Here is a 26740-nt window from a genome sequence, read left to right as displayed (position 1 = left end):
AACACGGACTGCAAACAGTTAACTACATGAATGCTTATGTTGACTTCAGTGGATCTGCTCACACAAGCAGATTACATATTGTAATTTAAACTTTTAAGTTAACTTTTGACCAGAGCACTCTAAGTTATATGTTTTGAATTTTTAAAATGTACTTTAAACTTGTTACAGGAGCTTTTCTTCTCTCCTGTTTACCTTTGAAAAAGTCTTTTGCAAGGGCTTAAGAACATCACCCCCACATTTTTCAAGCCAGCACTTCCCTCCCCCTTTGTGTGTACATACCTGACTGTTAATTCCTGCCTTTCCATTTGAGTTCTGCTACTGCGATTAACAGTAAACTCCCTCTTGCAGAGTTCGAGAGGGAGCATCCTAGCAACAAAACAGTAAGACTAAACACAATGTGCTGTCAGTTCAACAAAGTAAACAATCTGAAAAAAGAGAATCTGTTTTATTTCTTTCAATTGCAGTTATCTTAGGGTTTATTTGTGTCCCTTTAAGTGTTTGTAGAGGCAAGCCTGGAAATAGTCATGATAATATGTAACTGTAACAGCGCACAGTGGGGCATATGTACATCCCAGTGCACCTGTGACACTTTGTGCCTCTAACACTTTGACCTATAGTTGCAGGTAACATGCTCCTAGTCCTACGCTATAGGAAATCACATGTAAAGTGTCCTGCCTCTTCAGCAGATAGATCATTCCCTGAAGTGGCACTAAGATGGGGTTTTCTGAGTTTTTCAGGCAGCAGCTATGTCTACACTGGGAAGACTTAACAACAAAAGCATTGTCAACATGCAAAAGTCACCAAAACTGAAACCTGTTTTTCTGCCACCCATTGTCAGTGTTTCCTGGCCACCTTTTTAGCACCTCTGTCAACAGAAAGAGCAAAGCAATGTGGGTAAGCATCCCACCATGTCTGGCATCGCTTTTAATTGCTATGCACTGTGGGAATGCGCAATGTAGTACAATGCATTTTGGGAATGTGAAAAAGGTTCCATCAGCCACCTCTTTGCTTCCCAGCCCTCCCTGGGCTTTCACGCCACTTGAATGACAGTCCTTGCTGCAAACTCTATCATTTCCTGTGAGAAATTGTGTTCAATATGCTTAGGACATCACGCATTGCAGCAGAGCTATTAACGCAATTAATAGCAGAGGACAAAGACTCTGGTGAAGTCGAGGTAAATGACAGGGACAGCACCAAATTGGCATTGCATTGGGCTGTCACTGATCAGTTGTGTACAGTAGATTGTCACTTTTGGGCTAGGGAAACTAGCACTGAGTGGTGGGATCGCATTGTCATACAGCTGTGGGATGAAGATCAGTGGGTATAGAACTTTCCCATGTGTAAAGTAGGGATGTTAAATTTTTACTAATTGAAGAGTCGATGCAGTTTGCATCGACTATTCAATTAGTTGATAGGGTGCCTCTTCCTTTGAAGTGTAGCAACAGCCCTAGCTTCAAAGGCGAAAATGCTGCAGGGAGCACAGGGCCAGCAGGGCAGTTCCCCACTTAGAGCCGCGTATAGCCTGGGGTCAGCTGAGGATTCGCTTGCTGACCCTGGGCTCCGTGCGGTGCTGCTGCTTTGAAATGCTGTGGGGAGTCCGGCGTCAGGCTTCATGCGGCATTTCAAAGAGGCAGCACCACATGGAGCCCGGGGTCAGTAAGGGAGTCCCCATCTGAACCTGGGCTCCACTCTGTGCTGCTGCTTTGAAGCACTCCTCCGTCTCTTCCCCTCTCCCCCACTGCCTCTTTCTGAGAGAGGCAGCAGGGGGGAAGGGGAAGCAACTAGTTGACTAGCCCGTCGACTAGTCGTTCACATCCCTAGCTTAAAGCAACCTTTCTGGAGCTGTGTGCTGAGCTGGCCAATGAACTGTAGCACAAGGACTCCTATATGAGAGCTGCTCTCTCTGTGGAGAAGCTTGTTGCCATTGCTTTGTGGAACCTACCCACTCCAGATTACTACCATTCAGTTACAAATAGTTTGTAGTGGGGAAGTCTACCATTGGGGCAGCACTTCGCAAGTGTGCAAGGAAATAAATTGCATTTTGCTGCATAGGGCTGTGACTCTGGGAAATGTGGATGACATAATGACTGGCTTTCCTGACATGGGCTTTCCAAACTATGGTGAGGTGACCAATGGCACACACATTCCCATTGTAGTGCCACTCCACCTTGCTTCAGAGTGCATCAGTCATAAGGGGCACTTCTCGGTGGTGCTTCCGATGCTTGTGGATCACCGTGGGTGTTTCACAGATATAAATATAGGGTGGTCTGGAAAGGTGCATGATGCACTCATCTTCAGGAACAGTGGTCTGTTCAAGCAAGCTGCATGCTGAGACTTTCTTTCCAGACCAGAAAATTACAGTGGGGGCTGTGGAAATGTCCATAGTGATCCTAGGTGATGCAGTTTACTTTATATTATCACATTTTGATAAGAATGAAGGTTTTAAAAGGACTCAAGATTGGAGCTTTATACCCCTTCCTTACTTGATGGAGATGCCTATCAACTCACAGTATCTTAAAGGGATACTTCCAGGCTAAATGTATTACTTAAAGTTGTTTAAAATCCTCAGATAGAAAATGATGTAGAAGTACATTATAGAAATAATTTTAAATAAAAATGACTGGCATACTGCAGGAGTAAAAGTACAAATATTTATAAGTTACATATTTGTAAGTAAATATTTGTTAATTTGTAAGTATAATTTTATAGGATTTTTTAGCTAGACTAAAATGCGTAAGATTTCTCTTGATAGCTTATTAATGTGGACTCTGACCCTCACTTATTGTAATTACTTTTTTGAAGTCCTATTTTAAATGTTAGGTGATTTCAGTATAATGCAAAAAATAAAATCATGAAAGAACAATGTTCCATATTTCCTAGCCCAATTATTTAATTTTGTTTGGTAAGTTGTCGTTAGTGTTTTTTTTTGTTTTGTTTTTGGTAACACTTTTTTCAACAGTGTACAAAAATTAAGATTCTCCTTTATTTTCCATCATCTTATTGTTAAAGAAGTTCAGTCTCAGTGGAGCCTCTTAAAAAGCCATCTCTTGCATGTTATGCCTGTCTCAGAGGGCCCCAGTCTGTTAATCAGTAGTGCCATAATATAAAGTCTGCCTTCTTACTTAAGCTAAGGTTGGCCAATTTTCCTGACCCAATGCCATTGCCATGAGCGTTGGCAACCCTCGTCAGGCTTTTTCCTGTGGAATACCCAGTTGCATTGGGTTGTGAGGCAAGAATTTATTTAGTTGATGTGAGTGGAAGTGAGGTAAAGGACTCTGCCCATCTATTTTTCTGTTAATTGTAAGCATTATTTCATCTTTGCTTTTGACTGATCAATTTCTTATTTAGTAATTTGCACAAAGGATTTCAGCCATTTAGTAAACGTCTATGGTTTTCTTTCAGAGCAGCAGTTTCTGCTTCAGTTGCTAAATCTTCATTGTATCTCCATTTATCTTTCCTTGCATTGGTTTTCCCTTTTTTTGGTCTGCTTTCTCGTAGCCCTCTTTTTGTTTTTTCCAGTTTTTCATTGGTCTTAGTTTTCCTTTCAATGCTTTCCTTTCCTTGCTGAGAAACTATGGCTCTTGGCTCTTCTAATTATTGCTGTCTATGCTGATATCCAGCTGTAACTCCTGCACCTTCAATCCTGTTATCTTTGAGTGTTGCCCATTTTTCCTAAAGTTCAGTCTGTGTGTCACTTTCGTTTGTCCTTGGCAGTGCTTCAAATCTGTTCCTTGATTCAAGGTGGAATTTCTCACAGTAGTCTTGCATTTTCAACTTTGTACTGTTGATTTTGTGTCACTTTCTGGTTAAAAGTCGATCTTCCTTAATTTTATTTTCAGTTTAGCAATGCAGAGATTGTGATCACTGCTAATATCCGCTGCTTGATATGCCCTTGCATCTTGGACATATAACCTGAATCTTCAGTGGATATATACATTGTCAATCTGTTTTTGTGTGTGTTTTGTTTTACCATCTGTTGAATTCCATCTTTCGTTGTGTATGTCTTTTGAAGGGAACAGGGTGCTTGCAAGAGTGAGGTTGGATAGCAATCACGGTTTAATAAGTCTCTTGCCATTTTGATTGATGATTACCAACCCATTCTTTTCTATCTACTGTTTCCACATCCTCAGATAGTATTATAAGGTCATCCATCAAAAGGATTAAATGATGTTTTGATATTATGTCAATCACATTCAGGAGGCAATAGAAGAACTAATCTTTATCCTGGTAGCTGTGTCATCTGACAGAGCATAGCACTGTGTGATTGACACTTCTGGTTCAGTCTGTGTTCCCTGGTGTATGCTCAGCTGATGAGTGATATTTCCACAGTCTGTCATAATGAGGTCTACCCCCACTCAGTGTCTCTTGCTTTAAGTGCTTCTTGTCCACACCTCGTCGTTTTTCTCTCACTGATGTCCAGGATTTTGAATCCATAGTGATTCATTTCCCTCATGATTTGTGAGATCATTGATGTTTGAATGTTGTATTGCATTCCCATAACCAATTCTGAGGTGTTTCCAACAAGTTTTGTGGGGTCCTGGACAACTTCCTCTGAATTTTTTCCATCCAAGTACAGAATAAATTTTGTTATGCGCACCAAGGCATGTGCAGATGTGCATTACCAGTAGAAATGCATTATGAGTGCTGTAAGCACTCTGCTTATCAGTCTGGCAGCATTTAAATCTTTCCTGGGTGGCCACCTAAGCGCTCAGCTTACAGGGAACGCTGGCCTGGCTTCTACAGACTTGCTTTCTCCAGGACCCTTCATGAAACGTGGCATTTGCAGTCATCTGTACTGATTCCATTTCTACAACTAGGTTGGTTTTTTTTTTAAATGGGGCTAGTTATTTGCCTTGTGCATTTTATCCAGGTTTACGAGCTGCAGCTACATTCAAGTGTAGCATGTTTACACAGGAAACACACTCAGAAAGGAATAAACACTCTGCTGGCATTTGCAGTTAATTTAATCAAGTTTAAAAAAAAGTCAGGTGCAGATAAACCCCAACTGAGAACTAGACACTAGTTGACATTGTGATTAAACAGTCTGCTAGAAGATACTGTAAGAGCTAGGACACATGCCTCTTTTCTGCAGAAATGAATGAGAATATCCGTACCATCCACACAGGTTGCAGTAAGTGGTGAAAATATAATACCCATCTCATAGACCTCAACAAACAGTACAGATTGCACCTCCCTAAACTGGGACTCTCTTGTCCAGCAGAGTCTATGGTCTGACAGGAGCGCTGATGTTGCTGAACAAGAGAGTCCCGGGGCAGGAGGGCCAGCAGCTGAGAGCCCTGTGAAAGGTGAGGCTGATGGTAGCAGGGACTGGGCTTCACCAGACCAGCGGCAACAGCAGGGTAGGGGCAGCCTGAGCATGATGGCCCAGCAGCGGGGTTGTGCTATGGCAGCCCAAGTGGGGCTACATGCTGGCCTGGCAGTGGGGCCAGAGCTGCAGCAGCCTGGCTGGCAGTAGGGCTGGGTGGTGGCAGCCCTGCAGGGGAAGTCCATATGGCACTGGCTGGCAGTTGGTCTGCTGCTGCGGCAGTGGGGCTAGAGCTATGTGCTGCCATGCCGGCAGTGGGGCCCGAGCAGCAGTGCTGAGGCAGCCATGTCGCTTGCCCGGCAGTGGGACCGAAGGAGCTAGCGGTTTGGAGAGGCAGTAGGCTGAGAGGACTGGTGACAGGGAACCTTCCCTGGTCTAGCAAATTCCCTCTTCTGGGACTGCTCAGGTCCCAAAGGTGCTGGCCCAGTGTGGTCCAACCTGTAGTTGATATTTATACTTGTGTGAGGAATGTCAACTGTAAACCCCGCTTGCATATTTTAGCATTAATGCTGTGAGATATATTAGCTTGCAATAAAATGATGCATTTTTTCCATTATTTCACATTTTCAGGCTTCTTTCCAGCGCTCTAATAGTCATGACAAAGTGAGGAAAATTGTTGCAGAAGAGGGTCGTACAGCAAGAAATCTTATTGCGTGGAGTGTCCCGCTGGAAAGTAAAGATGATGATAGTAAGTATTGAACTTCCTTGCCCCCAAACTTTCCCTACTCTCCCACCCAAAAAGAAGTTGGTTGAAGTAAAAATGTTTATACTGAAAAATCCTCTCCTAAATTTGAGAACTCCCCCTCCCCCCCCCCTTCATACGGGAAATTTGCAGGTTGTTCCCCTTAATCAGGGAGTGAGGGGAAAGTACACAGTTTGCTGTATTCCTCACTCTGGCTTGGGAGTGCGGGGGATAGGTGACTCTGGACCTGCTCTAGCCGGGGGACATGCACCTTTCTACTGGCTGTGAACACTGGAGCTGCAGTGGCTATGGAGGGGAGCTTCTCACCTGACTCCAAGGTAATCCTCTCTCCCTAAGGCAACCTGCATACTGAACCTGTCATCTCCAGTCCCACTCCAGAGCAATTATTTAGATGATGCACGTATGTTTTCATTTTATTTTCCATAAGATAAAAATTAATTTTAAGGGACCGAGCAATTTTGAATAAATCTTGTAGTCCACTATAAAACAAAATAAACATGAGTTACACTTGCCCAGTATTTCAAAGGCTTGAGATTCTGTACTTTCAGCCTCTGATCTTTTTACTACAACCTTATCCTAGCTATATTGATTTACTGGAGTTCTTGCCTGAAATGTATAAGTACGTTCTACCAGACTTTTATATAGCAGAATTATCAGTATGGCATCTGTTTTTGCTGTCTGCTTTCTGGTGACCTGTGAATTCTTATATTAGTTATATATAGGAAGACAAGATAGAATGATAGCTAATTGTAAAGAGGTGGCTTTCTGATTATTCTGTCTCTCTGGATCAAACTGCAGAAAAAGGACCAGTTTTATTTCACTATCTGATTCCCTTCTTATAGAAGTTCAGTGTAATATAAGAAGAAAGAAAGAACCTAAATTAAGGCTCTTTCCTTTCATTGGGAGACTCTAGCCTTCTATCCCAGTGTTAGATCACCTTCAGCGATACTGCTTTACTTTGTTTACACAGCAAATATGGAAATTAGACGTCCTTTCTGTTCTGGGGAAGGGTTGTAAAACACAGGGCTGAAAAGAGAAATTTTACATGATTTTATTCCATCACATCTATATCACATCTACAAAGGAGGAAAGAGAATTTCAAGAGTAAAGAAGGGAAAGGAGACTATCCCTATGGTCTGAAGGAGGGACAAGAATGGAGCTTGCACTCACTCTTCAGAAGCTCAAATATCTAACCAAAATAAAAATAGGGGAGTGGCAAGAAACCTTTTTGTCTCCACTGCTGTTGCCTGAAAACCCCCTTCCCAGACTCCAGAAGATTCGAGGGAAAAAAATTAGAGAATGTGTCATAGCTCAAACTCTAGGGTTTCTGCCTAGTTTTAGAGTTTTCTATAAACTGGTTGCTTTCATTGTGACAGCAATGAGTTACAAATAATTCTTGATAAGAAGGAACACTTTTTTGTTTCTGTTTTTGTCAAGTTGGATGGTGACGAGATCCTTAACATAGAGAGTGCTAGTGAAAATGGAGTAGTTTTAGAAGTTAAAATAAAATAACAAGTTAAAAATTACTTAGAAAAATTAAATGTCTTCAAGTCACCAGAGCCTGATGAAATGCATCCTAGAATACTCAGAGCTGTTAGAAGAGGTGTCTCAGCCTTTAGCTGTCATCTTTGAAAAATCATGGAAGTTGGGAGAGATTCCAGAAAACTTGAAAAGGGCAAATATAGTGCCTATCCATAAAAAGGGAAATAAGAGCAACCCATGAAACTAAAGACCAGTCAGTTTAACTTCTGAGCCAGGGAAGATAATGGCACAAGTAATGAAGGAATTCATCTGGAAGCATCTGGAAGATAATAAGGTAATAGGTAACAGCCAGTATGGATTTGTAAAGAACAAATCATGTCAAACCGATCCGATAGCTTTCTTTGATAGGATATCAAGCCTTGTGGGTAAGGGAGAAGCTGTGGACATGGTATACCTAGACTTTAGTAAGGCATTTGACATGGTCTTGCATGACTTTCTTATCAATAAATTAGGGAAATGCAACCTAGATGGGGCTACTATAAGGTGGGTGCATAACTGGCTGGATAACCATTCTCAGAGTAGTTATTAATGGTTCCAGTCATGCTGGAAGGGCATAACAAGTGGGGTTCCGCAGGGGTCTGTTTTGAGACGGGTTCTGTTCAGTATCTTCATCAATGATTTAGATGATGGCATAGAGAGTATGCTTATTAAGTTTGCAGATGATACCAAGCTGGGAGGAGTTGCAAGTGCTTTGGAGGATAGAGTAAAAATTCAAAAAAATCTGGACAAAGTGGAGAAATGGTCTGAGGTAAACAGGCTGAAGTTTAATAAGGACAAATGCAAAGTACTCCACTCAGGAAGGAATGATCAGTTTCACACATACAGAATGGGAAAAGTGATTGTCTAGGAAGGAGTGCTGCTGAAAGGGATGTAGGGATCATAGTGGACGACAATTTAAACATGAGTCAACAGTGTGACACTTGCAAAAAAGCAGACATGATTCTGGGATTCCTTCTTCCACTCTACTCGGCACTGATTAGGCCTCAGTTGGAGTATTGTGTCTAGTTCTGGGCACCACATTTCATGAAAGATGTGAAGAAATTGGAGGAGGTCCAGAGAAGAGCAACAAAAATGATTAAAGGTCTAAAAAACATGACATATGAGGGAAGACTGAAAGAATTAGGCTTGTTTAGTTTAGAAAAGAGAAGACTGAGAGGGGACATGGTAGCAGTTTTCAAGTATCTAAAAGGGTGTTACAAGGAGGAGGGAGGAAAAAAATTGTTCTCCTTGGCCTCTGAGGATAGGACAAGAAGCAGTGGGCTTAAATTGCAGCAAGGGAGTTTTAGGTTGGACATTAGGAAAAAACTTCCTAACTGTCCAGTGGATAAACACTGGAATAAATTGCTTAGGGGTATTGTAGAATCTCCATCACTGGAGATATTTAAGAGCAGGTTGGACAGATACTTGTCAGGGATGATCTAGACAGTGCTTGGTTGTCTTGTGAGGACAGGGGACTGGACTTGATGACATCTTGAGGTCCCTTCTGGTTCTGTGATTCTGTATTTCAAGAGTCTTACAGTGTGAACACATTCATGAGAAAGGGATGTTTCCATAATTCAGGTGGAAGAATGTGTATGTCTGAACCAATGTTCCCTCTAATCTTTTCCATCAATATCTGGAATAAAATGTATGTGCATCTAGGCATGTACAAATGTGCACCACCAGGAGAAACACAAACTTAGCTGTGGTCACTCTACTAATCAGCTGGGCGGCATTGGAATCTTTCCTGAGAGGCTGTGTAAGCAGACTCTGCACTCCATTCCTCTGCCCCAGGTCACCATCCAAACCCACTGTAATCTTCACACCCTTCTTGCAGGTCACAATTCCCTTCCATACTTTGCATCACCTCTTAGAGCCCCTTTCCCGGGCCAGAATCCTCTCTTGCACCCATACTACCTTCCTGACCCTACACCCCAATCCACTGACTGAGGTCACAACTCTCTCTTTTGCTGAAACTCCCTCTTAGTCCTCATGCCATCTCTTATACTCCAGTCCCTTACCTTGTGCACCCTTGTGCACCTAACCTCCATCCTACACCCTGCATCTCCTCTACAGAAAAATGTGGCCACTTTCCAAAATCTTGGCATGGCCTCCCACCAAAAAATATTGCACACCCCTGATCTGGGGTTAGTGGAAAAAGAAATAATTTAGCTGAGTGGTATCAGCATAGTGTCATAGTGAAAAAGTCTGGCTTGTAGTGCTATCTCCTCTCGATATCTTGCATACATGTGGAAGAGGATGGTTGACAGAATAGAACTTTGTAGGACACTACATGAGAAACCTGGAGAAAAATGAACAGTTCCCTAGCCCTGTTCACGGAGTGTACTCAGAGAGGAAATAACAAAACTACTCAAGTGTTTTTTTTCCATCCCTGCCAGGGTTCACCGACAGAACCTCATAGTCAACAGTGTCAAAGGCAACAATAGATGTAAATGAAACAATGGATACTCAGTCTTTGTCTGCCACGCTGATGATTTTTGAGACAAGTGTGGTCTTTTTAGTGCTGCTGCTTAGTATCCTATTGAAAGATATCAGAGAAATCTGACTCTGGCTATTGCCAGAATTGCATTCCTTTCTCAGTGAAGTTTACTAAGAAAAGATGTAAGATGATAGTTCCTGAGATTGTCAGTGTAAAAGAGGTCTTTTTTTAATGTAGTTAAAAACAGTAAGTAGTCCTGCAGCACGTTAGAGACTAACAAAAAAATGTAGATAAGCCACCACATCAGAGGCTCATATAAATGCACATCCACCAATGTGATCTGTACCAGTAAGTGCCAGGAATGCTCTTCTGCCATGTATATTAGCCAAACTGGATGGTCTCTAAGACAAGGGTATAGTGACACAAATCAGATATTCGAAATGGTAACATACAAGAAACCTGTTGGGGAACATTTTAACTTGCCCAGACACTCACTAGTGGGTTTTAAAGTGACTGTGTCATTACAAAGTAATTTCAAAAACCAGCTTGAGAGAAACGCTGCAGAATTTGGTTTCATTTACAAATCTGATGCCTTGAACCAAGGTCTGAACAAAGGTCTTGTTTGGATGGGGTGCTACATTCAACACCTTAATGACATTGCAAGTTAAATATTAGCTTCGCTCTGTTAGCCTCATTTAGCACAGACTCTCGAATTGACAATTTTCCTCCTTTCTCTTTCCGTCCCCATCCCCTCTTTTTCTGCTATTTATTTGCAAGTCTGGATCCTTTTCTCTATTCATCTGAAGAAATGGGCTATATTCATGAAAGCGCATGATACCATCTACATATTTTGTTAGTGTCTAAGGTGCTGCTGGACTACTTACTGTTTTTTATTTTTTTTTCTGTTACAGACTAACATGGCTATTCTTCTGAAATTTTTGAACTGTTTATTTTAGCAATACTGGCACTTTGCCTTTCTGATGACATGTACTGTTTCCCTACACAATGACTCAATCTCTTCCTACTAGATCTAAAACTTACTGAAAACTCAGAACTTCATTACTTCATTTATTTTACAATGGTTCGTTAATAACTAACATGATGATCATTGGTCCCTACTGTTTTAGTTTAAAATGGAATAAGTACTTCATAAGCAAAAGGCTTCATACCCAATTATCAGTCTCATAGTCAATCTAATATTTTACAGTTAGGATGTCTGCACAGCAGTATTATTTCGGAATAACTGACATTATTCCAAAATAACAAAGAGCATGTCTATGCTGCAAGCCTTTATTTCGAAATAACGTCAAGCTGGAGGACTTCTTACTCCAATTCATGGTAACCCTCATTTCACAAGGAGTAAGGGAAGTTGAAGGAAGAGTGTTCTTCCTTCGACTGCCTGCTGTGCAGACAGCGCCAAAAGCTGAATTAAGCTAGTTCGACTTAAGCTACGCAATTGGTGTAGCTCAAGTGGTGTAGCTTAATTCAACTTTAGCTCTGCTGTGTAGATGTATCCTTACAGAGTAGGAGGTCTCATAAATACATATTAGCCATAAAAATATTTGTTCAGTAGAAAATAGTAGTGAAGCAAGAATGCATGGCTGATGAAAAGGCGCACTTGCTTGGCCAGTACACTGAAAAAATTGTTTAATAATCTTTCAGAAAATATTACCTGTCTTAAATTTCCAAAATCCAGTGTTGACATAGGATTTATGCTTTTTTATGTGATTCCCTTGCACATCAAACCTTCCTGGAAATTGCTTTAATCTCTGCACCTGACTTGAAACATTTTCCACTTTTTTCTCACGAGTCACCTTTTTTGCGCCCTCTAAAGAGATGGGATTTTTTTTTTATCCTTCACCATAAGTCTATTTTTAAGAATGCCAAAATGGATGTGCCAAATTGATGAAGTTTTCTGTGCTGTTTACACACATGCACATTCTGCCTTCTGGGAATGTAAACAGTTTCAGATGAGAGCCCTCAGTTGTGGTAATATTTTAATCTTCTTAAACCTGGTATACATCTTATCTGGAATTTGATGATTTCAGTGAATAGAGATCGTAATATGTATTCTGTGGACAATCTCTTATTTGCTAATGCACAAGATCTCTTTTATTTCTGAAACCTGCTCACGTTGAGTTCAGAATCTTTTACATGTATTTGTGTTTGTAGCTTTGGTTTACACAGTGTTTGGGAAAAATTCTAAAGGAGGTAATGTAGATTTTTGTTTAAAAATGAAAGGTCTGGTTCACTAGTAACGTAAAGTAGCAATAAGCCTAGTTTTTCTCATTCAGCCAGTTGCACTATATCACCGGAACTGTGAGAAGTAGTTGGCCCTGTCTGTGAATTTGACCCCCAAAAATCTGTTAAAACACATGGATGGAGTTGGTTCCAAAATCTAGGAGTGGCTGCCAGCCAAGTATAGGAAGGACCAATATTAAGTACAGTCCATTATTTGCTTGATTCTATTTTATTAAACAATCTTTTATTAAACAAATTAATTCAATAAAATTTCTGAATTTTTCTCCAAACATATGCCTATTATCAGAAAGTACATTTACCATAATTTGCGTTTTTCTTCCATTTCTTTCACTTTGAAAATAGGACTCAGTAGCTTTACATTTTATGTATTTTTGTAAAAATAAAGTATCAGCTCAGAGGAATAAATTAAGAAAAAAAAAAGATATTAAAAAATGGATTTTGAAATTAGTTCTTATTTGAGCAGACCTGTCCTCTAAATCCAAAAGCCTATTCCCCATGAAAACATTCCAATCAACAAAACTTCTTACTCACTAATAATAGATCTAAGAATACTGTGTTAATATAAAGAAACTACATGCTCATTCTGAGAAATTCTTTTGTAGTTTATTGTTTGCTCTGTGGTAGTTTATAACGTTTGCTAGTTTTATGATCTAATGAGAACCTGCGAAGTTATCAAAAATGATATAAAAAGAGGGCTCATAAGACTGCTTGGTTTCTGTCAATCTTCACCTGTTGGAAGGAGCATGTAAGCTAGTGATGGGCAATAAAGTGGTGGCGGTTCACCAGGGTTACTTCCTGGTGGGCTGCTGCTATTATATTTACCTGCACCTCTGTAGGCACTGGTACTCAGAGCTCCCATTGTCTGGGAACAGCAATTTGCAGCCAACTACAGCTGTGATTTCCCATACATGTGGAGGTGCAGGTAAATATGGCAGTATTAGGAGCAGGGGGAGTGGGGCATAAGCTAACCCTGGCAGACTGGATCGAACCCATTACTGAGTGCTTATTTTGATCTAAATTCTATTACAAGAAAAAAACACAGAAAAAGTTTAGCCATTAATTATTTTTCTTGAAGAACTGTTTGGAGAATGGCGCTTAGACAATTGGCTTATATCGGGGTGTGCAAGTACTGGTTAATAACACCAATATTTGTTGACTTTTTACCTGAAAATTTTAACCATATTTGAAATGTGTATAAAAATGGCATGTTTAATTTCGAGTGATGATGATCTGGTTTTCAGCATCTTTAGAAAGCAGTCCATACTTGTGTCCAAAATCTTCTACTTTCTGTGTTTTTGGGCTTTTATTTGCAAGCTTTTTAATTGTTGTTTTCTTCTTTTAGAACTGATGGAAATAGGTCAAATTCAGTACATGCAATTTTTCAAATAGTTTTTATTCATTAAGTGTTCCCATTGTCTGTCTTATAAGTGTAGTGCATGATTTTTAACACACTACCAGCTTGGATACATTAGAATATAATATTCTTCCTAAAATAGTTATTGCTTATTAAAATAACATTTTGCCTTACAGGTAAGTCTAAATGGCAAGTAGGTGGAAAATCTAAGAGAGTGACCCATGGAACACACAAAACTACAAAACAGGTATATATGTTGAACTTTTCAGTTTCTTTTACATTTCAGTTACAGCATATAAATGCCATTAAATGGTATATTCTATTTCCTCAATAATGTGTTTGTGTGCATGCATATATGTGTGTGTATAAAAAAATTACACACACACAAACCTCTTAAAAGAACATGATTAATGTTGCAAAGTCAAGTATATGGAAATCAGAAAATGCTAGAATTAAGGTTGCCTATGGAAGCTTATTTTGGCTCCCATATGCGTATGCATTATGAAACTGTCTTTAATTGTTCAAGTGATGTTCCAATGTGTTGTTCCAATGTGTATCTTATATGTGGATACACATGTACACGAGGCACGCAAGTCTGCAAGTTCTTCAAAGCAGTGTCTATTGTCCTCTGCTCATGATCCTGATCCAGGGTATGAGAGGCATTGCAGATTGATACCTCACCAGTTCCTTTTTAACACCATGTGACCTGATGCAGAATCATGTTCCCCTTCAGTTTGTTGCATAATCTATGTAGAAAATATTTATACATAGATTCTCAAGATCTGTAGTTAGCAGTTTAAAAAAAGTATTCTATAGTATTCTTTCTCCCCAGTTGGTGAACCTGTCTCCTGGCTCAGGGACTATGTCTAGAATCCTAGGATTCAAGAATTACACCTCCTGTCGTTGATCTTTCTTCATTAGTGATGAACATCATTTGATCTGTACTGCTGGGTGAAGCACATATTTCTACAAAGTGCAGTATTTGTTGCTCCTTCCCACCCAGAACTTGAGATGCCCGGGAGTTTCGCTTAAGGAAGCACCTGATGGAGAAGGCTATGAGGCTACTCTCCAATCCAGGCCAGGGACAGCCTACTGTATTTTGGCTATAGCAGTCTACTGATCCCCTTCCAAGCACATGCCCTGGAGTGAAGCTCTCAATTCTAAGACCAAGGATATTTTTTCCAGGGTTTCTCATAAAAAAGAGAGCTCTCTCATGGATGCAAGGGCAGATGCCTTTTTGAGGTCTGACCACAAGAGAAACACTTCCTCCCTGAGCTGATCCGGGGGGGGGGAGAGGGGCCGCGGCGGCGGCGGCGCGGCATTGTGAGTGGAACCTAAGAAATGGACTTTGATGAAGACCCTCAGATCTGACATCAAGATACATAAAAGGAAATATGCACTGGTTCCATCTGTTATCGCAGTACTGAAGCATAAGGGTAGATGTTTGCCAGTTCTGTCTACAAGTATTTGCCTGCCCCCTGAGAGATTTGCTAGCTGTTTTAAAACAGCTGGCAGTTTCCTGTAAGTGCCGCAGCCGGAGGAGACACTGCGTGCTCCCCTTGTCCCAAGGCCATTCAGGGTTTGGGGGAGGGAGGGCCGGGCAAAGTCTCTTGTCACCTGCCTGGTGTGCATGGCAGCTAGAGGGAGCCACCGGCTGTTCTAAAACACCCAGTGGTTCCCTCTGATACCATGCGCTCCTGGGGGGGAGGAGACTGCACATGCTCCCTCCACCCGTAGGCCAATCAGGGCCTGGAGCTGGGGAGACATGCAAAGTCTCTCACCCTCTGCCCTCGCCCTGCCAGGGATGTGTGGTGGCTGTTTTAAAATAGCCATGTTTCTCTCTAGCTGGAGTGTGCCCTTGGCGGGAGAGAAGAGACTTCGCACGCTACCCCGTCCCCAGGTCTTGATTGGCTTGGGGGCAGCAGAGCAAGAGGGCGGCCACTTTGCCCACCCCTGCCCTAATGCCTGCACCTCCTGTGCCTCAACCTGTGCACTGCACCCTTTTTGCTCCTACGCTCTGCACCATTTCTGCCCCTATTCCCTGCACTCTTCACCCCTTCCCTCTACACCTCCCTCCTGTGCCCCTATCCCTGCTACTGTGCTCCCTTCACTCCTGCTCCCTGCATCTCTCTGCTGTGCCCTCAACCTAGAGGTGGACAGTAATTTGGTAGGTGGTCAAGTGCCATGCTTTTCCATGATATTAGTAGAGGAGGTGTGGGATATGGGATGGAGGTCGAGTGTAGAAGGGATCCTGAGGTAAACTGGTGTGCAGGAGGGGAGTGTGGGATCTGGGAGGGAGTTTGGGTGAAGGAGGGGGTTGTGACCTGGGGCAGGAGACTGGGGTACAGGAGGAGTTGCAGGTTCCGAGAGGGAATATGTGTGCAGGAGACTATTCTGACCTCAATGAGAGATGTTGAAGGAGGATACGGAGTCTGGGAGAGGGTTGTGACCTGAGACAGGAGTGCAGGAGTGGATGTGGAGATTTAGGTTGTGACCGTGGGTAGGGGATTGTGGTGCAAAGTCCAGGAGGGGTCTGTGATCTGGAGGAGTGAGTGCAGGGTCTGGGAGGGGGTATGGGTGCAGGAGCAGGGGTGCAGAGACTGGAATAGCAGTGGCTGCCTGGGTGAAATGAGCTCTTGCTTTGGAGGAGTTGGCTGGTCATTCAGCTGTCCCTTGCAGCCTCTGTCTCCCTACCCCCAGTGCTCCTGCTCACCTGCCTCTTGGTCAGGTGGGAATCCAATTCTGGTCATGGCACCCCCTTTGGCAGGCCATTCTAAGGTGAGAGCTCTGATGGCCCACCCTGAAGGCCAGCCCTGCATTCATATACAGGCAGTCCCTGAGTTACGCGGATCCAACTTATGTTGGATCCGCAGTTACGAACAGGGTTTTTCTTGCCCCGGAGGACGGGAGTGGCGGGACGCCCAGATGCGCCGTGGTCCCGCCGTCCGCGTCCTCCGGGGCGAGAAAAGCAGAGCAGGGAGACGGGGAGCAAAGCTGCGGAGCGCGCGGGCAGTGGGACAGCCCAGATGCGCCGCGGCTGTTCTGCTGCCCGTGTGCTCCGCGGCTTTGCTCCCCATCTCCCTGGTCTGCTGGTCTCCAGCAGACCAGGGAGACGGGGAGCAAAGCCACGGAGCACACGGGCAGCAGGACAGCTGCGGCGCGTCTGGGCTGTCCCGCTGCCCCTGCACTTCGCGGCTTTGCTCGGCGTCTCCCTGGTCTGCTGGGGGGGATTCCCCCCCAGCAGACCAGGGGGACGCGGAGCAAAGCCACGGAGGACCCGGGCGGCGGGACCGCGGTGTGCCTCGGTCCGCCGCCCGCCTCGGTCTGCCGCCCGCGTCTCCCTGGTCTGCTGGTGGGGCGGAGGGGGCGCAGCTAGAGCGCCCTCCCCCCCCCCCCCCAGCAGACCAGGCTTTTCTCTGGATGCCTGTGGTAGAGCAGCTGGGGTGCTGCCAGTTGGTCCCGAAGTGCCGCTCTGGGCACTACTGGACCAACCTGGCAGCACCCCAGCTGCGCTGCCCCAGGCGTCCTGATTCAGCCGTTGCTGGTCAGTTTCAGCAGCGGCTGAATCAGGACGCCTGGGGCAGAGCAGCTTGGTTGCTGCCGGGTTGGTCCAGTAGCGCCGAGGAGCGGTGCTACTGGAGCAACCCAGCAGCACCCCAGCTGCTCTGTCCCAGGCGTCCCCAAGTCAGCCGCTGCTGAAACTGACCAGCGCTGACTACAGGAAGCCCGAGGCAGAGTTGCTCTGCCTGGAATCAGCCTCTGATCAGTTTCAGCAGCAGCTGACTTGGGGACACCTGAAGTTCTTAAGTTGAATCTGTATGTAAGAACTGGTGTCCAGATTCAGCCTGTTGAAACTGATCAGCGGCTGATTCCAGGAAGCCCGGGGCAGAGCAACTCTGCCTCGGGCTTCCTGTAGTCAGCCGCTGGTCAGTTTCAGCAGCGGCTGAATCTGGATGCCAGTTCCGACTTACATACAGATTCAACTTAAGAACAAACCTACAGTCCCTATCTTGTACGTAACCTAGGGACTGCCTGTAAATGAGATAATCCTATTCGGGCAATCATAATCTTTTCAGTGATATCTTACATGAACCCTCTTGTATAAAGCACATCTTAGTTATGAAATATTCATATAAATAAGCATATTTCATAAAGCATATGGAATATTATGTCATACACAGTATAGTATTTGCTTTTTTTGGTCAAGTGAATAGGCTTAAAGTGCACACTTTTACTTATTGCTCTTTGTTTCTCTTGCACTGTTTTGCTTTGCAAAACTAAATGTACAACAACTTTGGTAAATTTTATTGTGATAAAAAATGAGTACAGCCATTGAGATCATGGTCAACCTAATTGCAATGTATGCTCCTTGATAGTTATGAAATAAAATTTACCACACATTATATAATGTTAATATATGGAGATATACCTATCTCATGGAACTGAAAGGGACCTTGAGAGGTCATCGAGTCCAGTCTCCTGCCCTTACAACAGGACCAAGTACCATTCCTGACAGATTTGCCCCAGATCCCTAAATGGCCCACTTAAGGATTGAACTCACAACCCTTGAACTCACAACCCAGGCCAATGCTCAAGCCACTGAGCTACCCTTCCAGTCCCCAATGTATTTTTCAGTGCATACAGAACAGGAGCAATTTGAGAGTAAGACAAGACTGGAATGCAGAGACAACCCATAAAAGGATCCAGGAGTTTTAATAAAGTTGATCTTCAGTAAACAGTTTGGCAAGTTCTGCCCTCACACAGTTGTGCAATTCACTTCTGGTTGGTAGTTATTAAGTAACTAGCCAATTAGCCCGTCATAAGACAGGATTTTCAGGTCTTCTCTCCTGAGCGCTCTCAGTCCGTGTGTCTCTCTCTTTCTCTCTCTCCTCCTACTGCCTCCCCCCCCCTCAGCTCTCCTCCGCCTCCTGCTTCTCTCCATCTTTCTTTCTCTTCTCCCTCTCCTGCCTCTCACTCTCCCTTTCTCTTCTCCTCCTCCTGCCTCTCTCTCCCCTCCGTCTCTCCCTGCCCCCCTTCCCCTTCCCTTTCCCTCCCGCCGTGGCGCTTGGCTGAGTGCTGCGTGCTCAGCCGGGCTGCCGTGAGGGGGGGGGGGGGGGGCAGTGACGTACATGGCCAGGGGGCGGGGCCATGTACGTCACCGCCCCCCTTTCCATCCTCTGCTGGGGCCTGGCTGAGGGGCACAACACTCAGCGCCACGGCGGGAGCGGAAGGGGGGGCGGTGACATATACGGCCACGCCCCCAGCCATGTACGTCAGCGCCCCACCCCCCTTCCCCTCTGGCCGGGGCCCAGCTGAGTGGCGCAGAGCGCCACGGCGGAAGGGGAAGGGGGGTGGGGCGCTGACGTACACGGCTGGAGGTGTGGCCATGTACGTCAGCATTACAGACACTGGGCTACTATATATATAATGGGAGCATATGAAATGTGACCTGTAGATTAAAATCTTCTAGAAAAGAAGTAGGGACATTTAGGGTATGTCTAGACTACAGGCTTTTGTCGACAGAAGTTGTTGACAGATACTGTCGACAAAGCTTCTGTTGACAAAGAGCGTCTAGACTACATCCAGTTCTGTCGACAAAGCTAGCCGCTTTGTCGACATGACAGTGTAGATGCAAAGGACAGTGTAGATGAAATAATGCCTTCTGTCGACAGAACTCTGTCGACAAAAGGCATTATTCCTCGTAGAATGAGGTTTACAGTCGTCGACAAAACTGCTGAGTTCTATAGTTTTGTCAACAAAAGTCCACTTTTGTCGACAAAACCCTGTAGTCTGGACACACCCTTATAGTCTTAGAATACAGTACTTTAAATATTATAATGACTCTCACCTACTGTTCCACTTTTAAGTGTCATTTTTACATAAAAATATGATTTGATGTATACATTTTCCAAATATGCCAAGAAAAAAAATATAATTTAAAACTAGCATAATTTGTTGAAAGTGGCTTTGAATTTATTCCAGTGGGTTTATGATGGAATACTACAAATCACAAAGAATCTTCTGAGAAGAACAAGGAAAATCCTCTGTGCACTTAATATTTGCACAGTCTTGGGATCTTTTACACAAATGCCAATGTAAAAAATGTTTTTCTAGTTTGCCTCTAATCCATCTACCTTCCACTTATAACATTGAGACTTTCATCCAAAATTACTGAAGAGTTTGCATTTTAACTTGTATTGCCTGTAGGCTTAGATGACATTTCTACAATGGTGCTCTGTCTCTGTTGAATGCAAAATTTCCTGCCATGAAACAAACTTTTGGCACAGGAGAAAAATGTTTTTCAGCTTTTCACTGAGAAGAAGTAGGATTTGAACACAAGCCAATTATTATAGCATCCTGTTCTCAGTATTGTAGTTAAGATTAGTTGTTTTAATTATAAACCCTGTTTTTTCAAGGATTTAGTAGCTAGCTAGGGCTGTTTTAAATCTCATTGGGTTTAATCTCGGAATATGAAAGTAGTAATCAATAAGCTTTTTTGTTTCCTTAACTGACATAAACTGTAGAAATCTTCATTGCTGTGTTTCATTGATGTATCCCTTAAGCATCCTGGTTCATTTATATTATTTCAGTCCTTCTGACATGCAGAAAGATGAAGTTTTATAGAATTTGGACTTTGAAAAGATTGAGTTCTCCAAGCAACACTGAAATGCACTAGTGTCTTGCTCAAGACTTTCTAGAGATCTCTGCTGCAGAAACCCTATGCAAAAATGAAAGTTTGAAAGCATGTTTCTCAACTAGTGGTATGAGTACCCTTAGGGGTACTCAAGAGAAGTCTCGGGAGTGGGGGGTGAGGGACTGCTGAAATTTGGAGAACTGAATTTTTGTGTTAAGTTTTACAGCGTTTTATTATTTTTGTACTTTTTACACCCAAACATTTCATCGCCCACCCGGCTACGATTAAATTGTTTAAACAAATGTGTTGCAACGGTAGAAAAAATTTTGTGTGTCTGAAAACTGTAGGTACTGGGGGGTACTTTAAAAAAAATTATTAGGGCTACTTTATATATAAAAAAGGAATGCTTCAGGATCAGAATTATTTAAAAGAAAATTGAAACAATATTTTTCCATTTATGTTTTTGTTTGGTTAGTGAAATAAGGTGGTCAGTTTTACTTTCAGTTTAAAGTTGGTTTTGTTTTCAGACCTCATGCCGTAACTAGCACAATGTTGTGTTTGTGTTAGCAGTACTAAGGGAAGTGTATATTTCTCTCATCAGTCTTTTCATATAAAAAAAAGTACGCATGAATGCCTTTTTATTTATAGAACCCTGCTCTCCATTGTTTTTGTTTTGTGTTTGGCTAGCTGTAATGTTATAGTTCTCAATATCTTGCCAGTGTCTTTTTAAGGAGATTAGTGACCCTATTCCTACATTTCTTTGAAATAGTCTTAGAAGTGACTTTTTGTTGTTTAAAGGTAAAAAATCTAATTTTCTTTGTTTTTGTTTTAATTTTGGTATTTCTCTCCATTTAGACCATGAAAATAGATGTCAGTTTCATTGATTTGTAATCACTTTTTAAGAAATTTGTGTTTTCATACACAGTAACTAGTGTTGTGCTGCATTATTTGGATTTTACGTGCTACAGAGCAATATTTCATATTTACATTTGGGCTTGCATATTATTTTTGCAAAACCTAAATTTAGGGACAATTTTGACTTTGGTCTGTTTTGTTCTCAAATCCCATTCATAGATACATGGTAAAACTGCATGTAATTGAGGATCACTTTGGATTATTTTGGAATGCGTACCACAGTTGCTGGTAGGGATGTAAAGGGTTAACTGGTAAGCATTCACCTTATTAGCATGTTTACCAGGGTAACCAGTGCTTGGTCAGAGCAGCCTGTGGCACAGTGTGGCAGGCCCTGGCTGGAGCCGCCCCCTGCCTTCAGTGCAGTGTGGTGGGCTCAGTTTTGTCTGGCCAGAGCATCCCGCGGTGCGCCAGTGGTGGGGGGCTATTCTAGTGGCCCCCTGCCTGTGGCGCCATGCAGCAGTTCAGTTTACTGGTTAAACATATTGTTTAACTGGTTAATATTTTAAATAGCTTTATATCCTTAGTTGCTGGTGAGGAACCTCTATACCCAAAACGCTTCTAGTACAGGAACTCCTTCCTTTTTCTTGGCTGTTGTGGGAGAGAAACTTAGGCTTTATCAGCCCAGTATCCTGAATCTGGTTGAATTCCATTTTGGAGTTATCAGCCAGGGAAAGGTGCTTCTCATCTCTTTGGAACAGTGAGGGGCAACCTACGCTCAGCTTGCATGCCTAGATTTTGGGGGTATGCCTATTGAACCATAGCAGCACTTTGATTGGATGCACAAGGAGTACATGGCTTTCACAATGTTGAGTGCAATCAGCACACACCTCACTTCACATGCCCTTGTTTTAAGTGCATGTCACTTTTGTAATACCAGTAGGAAAAAAACTATGTGGATGAAAACCAGCAGAATCTGGCATCCCTTTGCATGGGCCTTGGTAAACAAAAAGTCTTGTGGGCTACACATGGAATCCATAGGTTGCCCGCCACTGCTTCTGAATGTCTTCTATGACTGAGTTATAGTATATCCGTCAACCAAAGAAAAACTTACATCCCACACTATGAAAAGGAATGAATTGAACCTGCAAGCTCAGCAGATATGTAAGGCTGTTATAGGCTGTCAATTATTGTTTTTAAGATGGCACATGAGAGCCTCTGTGATCCAGAAGTCATTAAGAAAATTTGGGAGTGATTAGAACCAAAGAATTTGGGAGTGATTAGAACCCAAAGAAAACAGAGTAATCAAATTTAACATAGTGGTTATACCTCAATAATTTGAAGAGAGCCATACATTTATGCTCCCATTTCTTTTCACTGAAAATGAGGATAGACTCTCATGTGTTATGGGGTACGTCTAGACTACATCCCTCTGTCGGCAGAGGGATGTAAATAAGACACTTCGAAAGCGCAGATGAAGCGGGGATTTAAATATCCCACACTTCATTTGCAATCGCGTCATGGCACTCTTCCAAATAAGTGCCATTTCGAAACTAAAACTGTGGTCTAGATGCAGTTCTTTTCAAACTGGCAGGCTTTTTTGAAAGATCCTGTAGAGTACTAGACTGCGGTTTTACTTTCAAAATGGCGCTTGTTCGAAAGCACGTCATAACGCAATTTTGCAAATGAAGCGCAGAATATTTAAATCCCCGCTTCATTTGCACTTTCGAAGTGCCTCATTTACATCCCTCTGCCGACAGAGGGATGTAGTCTAGACACAGCATAAGTCTGCTGAAATCATGACTCTAGAATCAAAACAACAGAGACAACTTTAAACCTGGCATAAGCAAGAGCAACAAAATTAAAGTTTATATACTAGATTTAAATTTACCTTGTCATAGTTGAATGTGATGAATGGAAAGTCACTTACCCAACAAAGACATGAATCTTTTAACATATGAAAGCTTTTCTTTGTAACTAACTTAGTGCTTACTGACTTCTTTTCTACAGGGTAGCAATAAAACATTGATTACAAGGCTAGTCACTGCTGTGTTCACTGGCCTTAAGACTTGCATGCTCAAGTTATCATATTTTAATCAAATTTGAGACAAAACATTTTATACAGTATGTTTGAAATAATATTTGTGTGCTAACAATGTACCTGGCATAGTTATTAGCACAATAGTGCTTTCATTTTTTTGAAAGTTATTCTTATCAGAACAAATAATGGGGCAAATGCTACTTTCCCATTTAATTACAGAGCAGAATATCTTCTGCTATGGTGCAGATGTAAATATTGGGTGAGATATGCCAGAGAAACAGAAACTGTGTTCTAGAAACTTGCCCCTTTTGTTTAAGGTGAGAACTTGTTTGAAGAACTCAGTCAAAGGGATATGGCATAAGCCTCAATGAAGGATGTCTTGTTTGAAAGTGTTGACATATGTTGAAAAAAGTATTTTATACAGAAGCCCAACCCCTTACGACACTTATATGTGTGTGTGTGTGTGTGTGTGTGTTTTTATGTTGTATCTCATCTCTTCAGAGCACTACAGTAGACTGTAAAATAACAGCAGCTGCTGGGGATAAAAACTTTGACAAAAGCCCAACAAAAACAAGGCAACCTCGAAAAGTTGATCTGAGAGCTCGATATTGGGCATTTCTTTTTGACAATCTGAGACGGGCAGTTGATGAAATCTATGTTACTTGTGAATCGGATCAGAGTGTAGTGGAATGCAAGGTAAGACTCTTTTTGGTGTCCTTTTCCAATTTTTGCAATGTGTCTCTTGTTGCTATTCTTCTCATTACAGATAAGCTAAAAGCAAGAAGCAGCACCTTAAGAACAAATTATTGTATGATTTGGATTTTAATTGAGGGCCTTAGATAAGAAAGCTGAAAACATTTATTTTTGCCAGTAAAAAGTTGCTTTCATCTTATATGCCGGCTGGTTTGGAATGATATGAAACTTATAGCAATATATAACTTTTTCTTAGACTTTTAACACTGCAGTAAGATTAATTTATATTTAAATAAAAACCTAAAAATGCCTTATTCAGTCTGTGATTTTTTTTTTTTTAGCAACTGTCATATCCTTTTGCCTGCTATACTTTTTGCTGTAGGTGGCACTGTTGGGATTTGGCCTGTTATCACATTCTTCAGTTTCCTGTTTAATGTCTTAATTACACATTACTCTGTTTCGACAGAGATAGTTATCACTCTTCTAATTCACTCTCTGGTGGTAAGAAAGTGCAATTGATGGCCAACTATAAACAGTGTCTGGGTGGGATGTCATTGTAAGGTGTTTTTTTTCTAATTTTAGATAACCTTATGTTTGTAATAAGATGTAAAACAGACACACAAAGTGTTGGTGACTTTCCAGCACTTCGGTAGGAAGACTATTGCCTTTTAATAAGAGTTCATTGTACACTGTAGTTCTTTATAATGAGTTAAATGATCACAAGAATTAAGAGATGCCAGAACAGTACATATAATAATATAATAAAGGTTCATCTTTTTCTTTGCATTAAACATAGCTGAAAGTTCAGCAAATTCTGGAAGCCATTATCTAATCATTGTGATATGTGTGTGTGTGTGTGTGTGTGTGTGTGTGTGTGTGTGTGTGTGTGTGTGTGTATATATATATATATAGTTTAAAACTTTCATCTTATCATGTGTATCTACATTTCTGTTGAAATCAGAGATGGCTAAATTAGCTTTGGGATTAGCATACAAATATATGTAATTGAAAACAGGTTTCAGAACCAAACAGTAGCTGGAGGCTTCCAAAACCGTTAGTTGGTCTAACACAATTTAACATTTTGTTAGTGAACTGTTTTCCTGCTCAGGAAATTTCTCTGATGAATTTTTCTTTTTAAGAAAACCAATCTGCCCTGTTATATAATCAGATTACCATTTAAAAACTTTTATGACTGAAGGAAAAGAAGTTTATTTCTATATTATCACATCTTTAAGAGCTGAGACCTCACCTAGAATTCCATTCATACCACGCAGTCTGTGCTGAGAAGGAAATAATGTATATGTCTCAAACCAGAATCTTCATTTAAAAAATCAGATAAGGATAGCAAGTGATGGCAGTGCAGTTACCTGTCACATTGTTTGCCTGCAAAACTCCCCAGATACTTAAAAGCACAGAAATGAATATTTATGGAAATCCTAAATCTTACACCGCCAAACATTTAGTAACCACATTATTTTCATCACATATAAAGAAATGTCTGTTTCATCACAAAACCACCACCTTCATACAACCCAGTGACTGTTGAGATTTTATGTATGTTGTTTTTGTTATAGCATGTTGATTTTTGAAATTTTCTTTTCAGGGATACCATTGAATAGACAATATTATCTGTTCATATAGCTTTTAACTGAGGTTTTTTTGAAGATGAAATGTAGGAAAAATGGAAAACAATGTTACTGTTGCTTGCAGTGAACAATTATTAATTATATTTGTTGAGCTGATTCTTTTTGCATGATTGCATTGGTTTTATTGTGCTGTGCAGTGATGGGCAATACTTTGTGAAGTGGCCCCTCTGCAAAAACTTTGGAGGTGGTTGTGGACTGGCTCTGCCCCCAAAGGGGCAGGACCTTAGATGGACGGGGCGTTTCCCTCTAGGTGTTCCGCACCCCTGGTAGGGGAAGGAGACTTTGTGCCAGTCACCAGCTGCTTTGAACAGTAAACAACTTTGCACACTCCCCCACCTCAAGGTCTCAATTGGCCTGGGGATGTGGGAGCGACACGGTGGGCCGTGGGTCGTATCCAGCTTGCGGAGTGCATGCTGTCCACCCTTGTATTAGCTAAATGCCAAAGATACCTTTTGCACAGTATAAAGCAGAGACTTTGATAATATATTTTTTGATGTATGCCTAATAGTAGAATGTTTTGAAAAAGTATTACTTTTCCTTTTTCTTAACTATATGTGCAACATTAATCTTAAGCAAGAAAAGGGTATATATTTACGGTAAAATTCTATATGCATGTGGACTTGCATGTGACACTGATCAGTATACCTTTAGCATGCTTGTGTATACATCATTTTCCTTTATTTTTAAAAGGGATTTTGTGCAGTGTAAGGTTGGTGGTAAAATTTAGGTACAGGCAAGTCTCTTCCAGAAACTAGTTTCACAGTTGTGGTTCTCCACACCTGCAGCTCTGCCCTCACTCCTACAAGGCATACCTTAATATATGTCAGCCAAAGTGCTCTAGCTGAATGCAGCTTTAATTTCATGGTGCAGAGAGAAGCAGTCATTCAGGTAGCTGGCGTCAGCTCCCATAGGGCTTTGTAATTGAGGATTAGGCTCTTGACTTACTCTTAGAACTGGATATGCAAACAAAGTTGAGCATGAAGGACTAGTGTGAGACCTTGTCAACAGTTCTTGTGTAGTAAGTGGGCCACTGCATGCCTTAATTTATGGATAGCCATGGTGACTCTCATGTACAATGCATAGTACGTTACAATAGATCCATATATGACATAATTCAGGAAGTTTTACAATAAAACTTTGTATCCATTTCTGATTTTTAGAGACTACTTTATCCCATTGGCAACATCCTGTCCTGTTTTTGCTGTGGCATGTTGTTCCTTGCATTGCAAAGGGCCTTTGTTTGTTTTATAACTTCACAGGTGAGAGCC

At 41.9% G+C, this 26740-nt stretch overlaps 1 protein-coding gene across 11 annotated transcripts in view; it reads left to right on the top strand.

The window, feature by feature from the left end:
* SCAPER (S-phase cyclin A associated protein in the ER) overlaps nt 1-26740 on the top strand; it is a 406333-nt gene that overhangs the window by 25272 nt on the left and 354321 nt on the right. For 6 of the 11 annotated variants that reach the window (XM_075897364.1, XM_075897365.1, XM_075897366.1 and 3 more), the window contains exons 3-5: nt 5897-6014; nt 13783-13853; nt 23635-23829. In XM_075897364.1, coding sequence (XP_075753479.1) covers nt 5897-6014; nt 13783-13853; nt 23635-23829 — 384 coding nt within the window. Of the gene's footprint in view, nt 1-5218; nt 5307-5896; nt 6015-13782; nt 13854-23634; nt 23830-26740 lie in introns of those variants that run through there. The other 5 variants (XM_075897367.1, XM_075897371.1, XM_075897369.1 and 2 more) reach the window with 4 other exon arrangements.

This window comes from Pelodiscus sinensis, chromosome 14 (assembly GCF_049634645.1).
Source record: "Pelodiscus sinensis isolate JC-2024 chromosome 14, ASM4963464v1, whole genome shotgun sequence".
NCBI classification, from domain to species: domain Eukaryota; kingdom Metazoa; phylum Chordata; order Testudines; family Trionychidae; genus Pelodiscus; species Pelodiscus sinensis.
Note: the sequence above shows the minus strand (reverse complement) of the source record. Positions and strands in the feature narration are given on the sequence as shown.